The sequence below is a fragment of the Gavialis gangeticus genome, unplaced genomic scaffold, assembly GCF_001723915.1.
Source record: "Gavialis gangeticus isolate Ggan-Ray unplaced genomic scaffold, GavGan_comp1, whole genome shotgun sequence".
Lineage (NCBI taxonomy): Eukaryota > Metazoa > Chordata > Crocodylia > Gavialidae > Gavialis > Gavialis gangeticus.
The window spans coordinates 7,465,110-7,473,901 of NW_017729012.1; the positions used below are offsets into that span (position 1 = coordinate 7,465,110).

Below are 8,792 nucleotides of genomic sequence, written 5' to 3' on the forward strand. Positions count from 1 at the left end.
AAGATGGCCAAGTGGAAGGTTTACCTTATCTTTAATGGAAGCAGGGACTTGCTAACCAAGAAAGACTTCCTTAAGCAGCACTGTAACAAAACCCTGATATCAAACATGATTAAAGAAGCTTAGTTAATATAGACAAGGCTGCTCATTTTCTTATTTCTTATTTTTATTCCATGGGCTTCATTGCTCAATTAGGTTTGTCAGTAGGTTTTCCTACTTGTGCTGAGGCTAAGAAGTAACATGGTCAATCCTAAATTCTCTAGTGGCAACAGACTCCTCTGCCACTACTCATCTGGTCTCTTCCCCTGCTTTTCTTGCTATTCACCCCAGTCCAGCATCTGGCCTTGTCTCTCTTTCTCCAAGTGGTTGCCTCAGTCCTGTTTCTGTTCTCTTCCTGCTATCCTCCCCACATTGCCGGATCTTGACCCTGTCTACAACTCCTCCTCAAGTTTCCCCCCCATACCTATTCCTGTCCTCTCCTTCCCGTGGCTCCTGTTCCTTGCCTTGCCTCTTATTTTTCTTTCCTCCTATCTGATACTCCACTCTGCTCTACTACTATTCCTCCCTCCCATCTCTTTATCTTAATCCCATCTTCCATGTCACCTTGGAAACTCTTCTACATCACTCTCATTCCTTAACTCACTGTATTCAAGTCAGGTTGCTTCCTCCTGATATCCCATAAAATTTGGGTGCCAGCTGGGGGAGCACTGAGAAAACAGGCAAGTCTTTTCTCACTCTCCATTATTGTGCAATGCATCATAATGTTGGACCTGGGAGAACAATTGCAGGGAAAGCCCTTCTCTACCCCTAAAACCAAAGGAAGGAGTATGTTCGATTGACCAGTGGGGATGGCATTAAGTGCAGTCTGATCATAGGTAGAAGGTCTAATGCTATGAAGCATGCTCAGTGCTGACAGACTCTTTAGAATTGAATTAATAAAACAGGCCTCTCCTGAGAATTTTCACAGGGACAGGAAAAGGTACATCCTCAATAAGTGGGCAAAGCCCTTTCAGTAAGTCAAGTGCCTCTTCCAAAGCGTGGTACATTACAGATTTCAACAGAAGAATTGCAAGAACAACAGATTTCCCACTGATCTTGCTCTTGGAAATGAATGAACTAAATTTAGCTGGAGGGAAAAAAAACTGGCCTCCAGCAGATTCACAGCATGGGACAGTTTGGCAAAGTTACAAGCAACTGAAAACAGGATCTTATAGTGGAAAGTCCTGTGCAACTTTAACCATAGGCATCGCCATTTGCACAGTCTAGAACAAAAGCAAAACCCAAATGACTGCCTTTTTATTAAATCAGCAACGAATGCCTATTCTCTCCACACATTAAACACACAGTTTTCCACAGCTTGAGGAGGGAACATTTTCTATGGGAACGTAAGTTTCTCTAAAACTGACTAAACGCTACTTTGTACTGATGTAATAGGTCCTCTCGAAGGCTCTCAAAGCATTTGATAAATGTTAATGAATTAGTTCTGACAAAAGCTACGATGTAGAAGAGTGGTATCCCTGTTAGTCAAATGGAAGCACAGATAGGGTAAAATGAGTATTCAAGGTCTTGAGGTAGTTTTCAAACATGCCTAGATAATTTGGAAGACTAAGTCCTATTTTCAAGAATGCAAGTTAAGCGCTTAGATACTTCCAAAATATCTTTCTTCAATCTATTAGTCAATGTCTTCCCCTTAAATCGTTCTTCTGTCCTCCAAATCAAACCAAGGGGAACCAGGGAACTGTAAGGTGGAGAGGTGTCTAGTTATGGCATCTTATCACTGATGCTACCTGGGCTCTAGCAAACGGCATTGATATAAAAAAGAGGCCCAGAAAAGAAAGATTAAGAAAAAGCAAATACTTGGCAAAAGGAAATCAAGATAGCTGTCTTACTTTGCCAGACTGCAACAGACAGCTCGCAGCGGCTCATGATCCTTCTGTCTGATGTTGTTGTTGACCATGGAATCTAGTTCTTCACGAGCAAATCTCAGCTGGGTTTCTGTAACGCTGTAACTGACCGACTCCCGTGCACAGTCCTCAATATTGTGGGCTTCATCTAAAATGACTACCTGGCCTTTTAGCTTAATTTCCATCTACAGAAGAAAATAATTGTCCAGTAAGACAAAGTGAAATAGATAAGTAAGTAACAGCAGCAAGCAGGTTTGTCTTTTAAAAAAAAAAAAAAGTTATCCAGATTCTGTCTCACATTTGCAAGCAATAGAATTTTTTTTTTTTTTTTTTTAAAAGACCTTGATCAAATTTCTGCAGTACAGGAACTAGGCAAGTTCTTTTAAAGAAAGACAGAAAAACCCAGTGTGAATGAGAACAAAATTATAAACCTTTTTTTTTTTTTTTTTAAACACTTGTTTTCTACTATGTGAAGAATTCATACAATTAACTGGTTAAAATGTACAACCAGTAAAACTTCTACTTAAATGTTAGCTGGGGTATTATCGTATATACAGATTAAAAATAAAACCCAAAACAAACTGTAAACCACCTCTTTTCTACACTCTTTAATCTCTTTAATTTAGGTGATATATGTAATACTAGAAAGGATTTCAGATAGAAGGGTGGTTTTTTAAAGTTGGCGGTGTCTCTTTGATGTCATATTCTTTGTTCATCTCCATTTACCTTCAGTTAATACAACAAACAAAGGTCTGCTTACAAATATACTTACGCTCTCTCTTATTTGGGGGTCTAGGAGGTAGTTGTAAGGACAAAATACAATATCTGCCCCCGACATGAGCTCTCGAGCTGCAAAATAGGGACATGCCCGCAGTTTCTTTCCCAGGCTCACAAGTTCTTCTATGTCCCAAGCCTGACACGTCTTACGTACAAACTGTAGTGTATGTTGCTCACTTAATTTATGGACACTATGGTAATAAGAACAGGAGCTGCCCTAAAAGTAAATATGTGTAAGTAATTAGAAGTTCAAATATAATAAAAACAATGGTGAAAACTTTTTTTTTTTTTTTTTTTTTTAAAAAATTTTTTTAAAAAAATTTTTTAAAAAAAAAAAAAAAAAATGGAAAAAATTTTTTTTTTTTTTTTTTTTTTTTTTTACATATTTTGTTAAAAACATCATCGTGCAAATTTTTACTTCACTTAAAAAATACTTAGAAAGTGTTGCTTATTATTTTGAATGATTCTAGTTACAAATAACATGTCAGAAACAAAAGTATAACCTCTCAAATGTAAAGGAGTAAAGCATCTTTCTCCAGTGGAATCAAAAGAAGTCTTTAAATTTGTTTCAGGAGTGTTAACTCAATGGTTGATTCAAAAAATCAGCAAAAACAGTATAAAAAATTAACACAACATATTTAGGTTCACCACAAATAAATTAACGCACTCATACCATCACGTTTCCAACCAGAGGTATCTAATGAATTTTAATCAATATTAGAATCCACTTTAGCCTGTTCATGTGCACAAGTCTCTTTGGTAACAGCTCAGGAGGACTTCAGTTTGTTTAACAGTGAAGGTAAAATTATTACTAAATCCATGATTTTGAAACCACTCCTTCTGCTGGTGCTCAAGCGTGTGAACACAGTACACCATCCTGGGGTATTTGGGTTTGGTAGACAGGCAAATCTAAATGTATGGATCAAATCTCACCTGCAAGGTACAGGGAGACTTGGGAAATTTAACACTGATTAACAGAGCTGCTCTTAAGATATAAAGTGCCCTTTACTTCTCTGCTCTAATCAGCCTGAATGCCACTTTTTTGTTTGTCTTCTTTTATTATAAGTTTAGTTTCTATGAATTAAATAATATAGTTCTCATAATAAAAATATAGTATATAATTTGACAATAAGCACACCAAGTGGAGAACAGATTCCTGGAAAGATATCCTTTGACGGCATTTAATGCTGCCTAGGCACATGAAGATTGATAACCAGAACAGGAAAACTCATCCCTTTTTAACACTGTAACACAACCCTAAGGGGAAAGTTGTCAGTTGAAGTGTTATCACACTTGGTGCTTTTTTCCCTCACAAATTGTCAGTTATCTATTTATCAACTCACTTCTGTAATATGGTCTTAGTAAACACAGACACCTAGAGTGACAGTGTAATTGGCCCTCATTACCACTACAACTTACCCTTAGGGCTCAAGAACATGAAAAGCAAATATTCGCTTACACTTGAGTAAAAATAAACTTGAAGTCCAAAAGACAAACAAAATTTAGGTCTTAAAAGAAAGACCACTGGAGAGGAAAAAAGAAAGAAAAAAGAGAGGGGGAAAAAGGGAAAAAAAAGTCTTTGTTTTACGAGTTTAGATTGCTAGATGACTGAGCTGCACACTGAAAAACAACAAAAAACTAGTTTAGAAAAATATACCAACATTATTGATACCTTTTGCGTGCTGTATATTCATGGAACACTTTGTCATTGTCACTCAACTAATTTTCCTACCTTTATGATGATTGCATCTGTGCTGCTGACCAAAAAAGGGGGGAAATTGTTTATAGTTTTTAAACTTTCCCATGCTGAATACAGACAGCTGGGAAAAAGTTTTCCTATTGGTCATTTCCTATTGTTTTTTTCCTGGGATAAATAGACACAGAGAAACCAGGCCTGAATACCTGATTTAATAATTATGAGAATATCCCTCTTTTTTTAAAAAAGAAACCAGCTAAGTTTTGTATAGGCAAAAATGTTATTACAGCTATAATTAATCTCTCAAATTCAATCAAGCGCAAACATTATTCATCATTATATGCTTTTAAAATGTTGATGATACGAATCAAAATGTAGTAATGATTAATGTAACTAAACTAAAATGAATCAGTTGAAGTGTTGCATCTTTGAGGTGTTACAAAAAGGCTTCCAACCAGCCTTGCATTGAGAACTTACAATTTTACTCAGTCAGGCTACCTAGACAGATAAATCTTTGTTCTAATGTTTTTAAATGAATATTAGTTTTCTGAAATAGAACTACTCACATGTTTTCCTTCCAGCAACTCTACACACTTTTCGTTCCTGTTGCCACTACTGGACACCCTCGGATGAATGCAAGTATGATCCCGGCTAGAAAGAATTGTCATACGGGTGCCAGAGTATGCCGTCCTTCGCAGCTCTCTAGTAATCTGAGCTATTTGCTTGTGTGTTCGAGTTCCAAAATATATTTTGGGGATGAGTGGCTGTCCTCCATTTTCCTTCCTCTTTGTATTACTAGCATCTTTACCACTTTCTTTTGAAGAACAGGAACACTGAGTACAAAGGATAGGAGACTGCAACCAAAACAAGATAAGGCTTAAGACAAAGCGCATGTACCAAACCTCTGCATGAACTATTCAGAAGTTTTCCTTTAAAATAGTTCAAAACATCCCACTAAACCACAAGTTCAAGGTATGAGACACTGAAGAAGGGACTCAGATTACAGGTTGCATTACAAAAATCTAAAGATAGTTTTTAAATGTGTTAAGTCAAAAAGGGAACAGTACAAGAAAATCATATGTCACAAGTAAAAAAATTATGTGATTACCAAATCGGCCAACTGCTCATTCTCAGAACATTCTTTGATACTCCGTAACAGATTTGTTTAGTTTAACATGCTACTGCTTGAATTGAAATGAAAGGCTACTATGCTTCTGTAGTGAAGTTATTAAAGTGAACCCATCGGTACCAAACTTGAAGCACATCTTTGGTTCCAGTGGCAAGGTTTTTTGTGATACCTTTCACTGGACCCACTTTCATCAGTTTATTGTGTTGCTTCAGAAAAGGAAACAGAATTTCAGGTTTTACAAAACAAGAGGAAAAACTTTGTTTCATTTTTACTGTCATCAAGTATGGCAAATCAGAGGGAACTGACCAATGACACAGATCATTATTATCCAGGGAAAAGACACAGCAGTTCAGTACCAAGTCATGCAGGAGACCTGGTGTTAAGAGATCTCATGCCTTGAGAACTGAGGCAGAACATCTTACGCAAGGGATACATACTGCCCTTCAACTCGGATGGTAACTCTTTGTTTTACAGCAGAACAAAAGAGTGAGAAACAATAGTGTGGGGTCTAAACATTTATTATTTGTTTTAACTTGAACAGGTATCTACAAACTGTTCGACTGCTAAAGGAAATCAATTTTCCATTGAGGGCTTGATCTTAAAGGGTGCTGAGTACTTGGCTCCAATCCAGTAGAGCACTTAAGTAACTGAGTCACACAAGTGAAGTCAAAAGGATTTCTCACAAACAAAAATTTGAGCATGTGCTTAAGAGGTCTGCTGGAGCAGGACACAAGCATGTAGTGCCTTGCAGGAATGAGATCTGACTGGATGCTCAAGTTAAAATACTAGGAGCTATGTTTTAATTTTATTTCATCTGCAAATCAAATTTTGTTGCATTAGATGCATAACATATATTCCATTAGTGATACTCCATCATCCTATTATGCCATGAGCCAATTAGAGATGAACCAAAGGAACAGGCACTGTAGAGTTCTCTAATTCTTCAGTAAGACCTGAATGGTGGAAAAAAATGTTTTGCATAATAGGACAGCTGATTTTTTTATTCTAATTACTTTGTTACTGAGAAACTTAATATTCCCAACCTCTCCCAAAAACAAACTACTAAGACGACCAAAGAATCTTATAATTAAGATGAGAGTAGAAGGGGGACAATGAAAGAAATCTGTACAAGTATCTGCTACAGTCAAAACCCAAAAAAAAATCAAACAGTATATCTGACTACTGTAAAATAGTTTATACTTGAATTTTACTTTGATAGTACTACAGCTGAAAGATTTTTTCCTCTCAAGTGTAATCAGTATGATTATCCTTCATAAACAAATGCTAAGTCACGGCGTGTGTTACACCACAATACTGGGGATCAAGCTGCCTCTTAGCCTCCACTCTCTGGAAAAGCAAGTTCAAATTACCCTCAGTCCCACTCAACCTTGTCCGCCATTAAATATTACAATACATGATAGAATGGATGTAAATGTGACCCTTCTGGAGCTGTCACTCACTGGGATAAAAGGTTCACTGATGTGCCAAATAAACAGGCCGTCAAAGCAGATAAAGTTACACCCATGCTGGAATTGTTACATTCCCCTCTCAGGTTGCCAGTAACAGCAGATTTCATTACGGTGTGCTGCCACATTAAATAGCCAGTTCCAAATATCCTGCCTTCTATATTGAATAATTACTTATTCACCGAAAGGATAAAAAGACGAGTTATGAATGGGGCTCTTGTCAACAGCGAAGCAGGAAACAGCTGACATGTGGTGTATGTTACATATGCGGCAATACCCGACTCAGTTTATACTTGCACAGAAAACTGGAATGCAAGTTATATCATGATATTTCTGTCTATATTCCATCTTGCTCTTTGAAATAATGATAACACTTATTAACATAGTAAGAGAATTAATGTAACTTTAAGCTACAGAATCAGTTTACTTTTGCCTACTGTGCACAGCTTTTAAGCACATACCTATCCTTTCCACTTTAATTCAGTTTTTTTCCAAGAGATGATGTAATATCATTAATCCTTCATGAAAGGATAATGCTGGGCCTCAGCTACAGTGCAACTCTATTTCACTAAATATAAACAGTAGAGAAATGCAGAGCAATACAATTCCCCAAAGCAAAGAAATACCAGTTGTCCTGTTTTTTAATACATTCAGGAGGACAGCAAAAATTCAGTTAAAATTCTCTGCATTGAAGGCCAACAATGGTAATTCCTTCAATGGTAGGTTTAAAAAAAAAAAAAAAAAAAAAAAAAAATCAAAGAAACATGTCTTTTCATTAAAAATATTTAAAAGGTAAAATTAAAAGTACAGTGTCTGCATGCGTGTGTGGGGGTATATAAATTACAGTACTTTACAGGTGGCCTTAAAAGTTTTTCTTAAAAGGTTTGAAATTGGCATAATACTGGCTTTAAGAAGCACTTCACCCACTACTGCAGCTTTCAAATGTTACCTTTTACTGAAAAATCAACATCAGGAAAGTTGTAAACTTGGGCTGATTTTATAGTAACCAGTAAAAGTATAAAACTGCCCCGCAGTAGTCATAACATTTCTGAAAGCCACAGACGCCATCAGCCAAAAAAATTTTAAAAAGGTCCTGTATAATGAAAAGAAACATTAAGAAAATGGTTACAAAGTTGAGCTCTTTGTTTCACTTGTTTTATTAAATTGGAATTTCTCCTTTTAAACTCCTCTTTCTCTGTTAGAATTAATTTTAAAGTCCCCTTTTAGGAAAGATCTTTCAGAAGTATTAAAAAAAGCCTGTGTTATCTGAAGTACTTCTGGATTAGCCATTGTCACATCAAGAAAGTCTTTATAATACAACTAATTTTCCCATTTTTCATAACTTGTGTCATAGGTAATTTAAAGTACCAAAATGCAGCGTGTGTTTTCATGTAAGCTGCTCCCCCCAACCCTACTCATACAGAATGATTTTATGACCCACATTCATAGAGCTACAAAATTTCATGCTTTCATGTTGGAATTTTTCCACCTTTATTTTCTAATAAGGCCCTCTCTTTTAAGTTAAAACATCGATTCCATCTAATTTTAACTAAAAAAAAAAAAAGTGTCATTTATCAATTTCTTTAAGCCTACAAAATTCATCTTCTTTGAGGAAGGTAAGTTTGGGGCAGTATCCTTGAAGGACGAATATACTGTGAATACCGCACATGAAGACGTAAACTTTTTTCTTTACATTTAGAAATAAAATTGTTGCATGGATTTCCAGAAATAAGATCTCATATTTCTGTCCTCAAGGACCCAAAAAATCCTCTAGAAATAAAAAAAAAATCTAAAAGTTGCCATGGAGTTTAGATAAACAGTTA

The 8,792-nt window shown here is 36.1% G+C and overlaps 1 protein-coding gene across 1 annotated transcript in view; it reads right to left on the bottom strand.

Moving 5' to 3' along the window:
- Window positions 1-8,792, bottom strand: part of BRIP1 (BRCA1 interacting protein C-terminal helicase 1) — a 128,393-nt gene that overhangs the window by 99,392 nt on the left and 20,209 nt on the right. The window contains exons 6-8 of the mRNA XM_019511120.1: window positions 4,941-5,228; window positions 2,674-2,895; window positions 1,887-2,086 (exon numbers count right to left, since the gene is read on the bottom strand). Of these exons, the coding sequence (XP_019366665.1) occupies window positions 1,887-2,086; window positions 2,674-2,895; window positions 4,941-5,228 (710 nt within the window). The remainder of the gene's footprint in view (window positions 1-1,886; window positions 2,087-2,673; window positions 2,896-4,940; window positions 5,229-8,792) is intronic.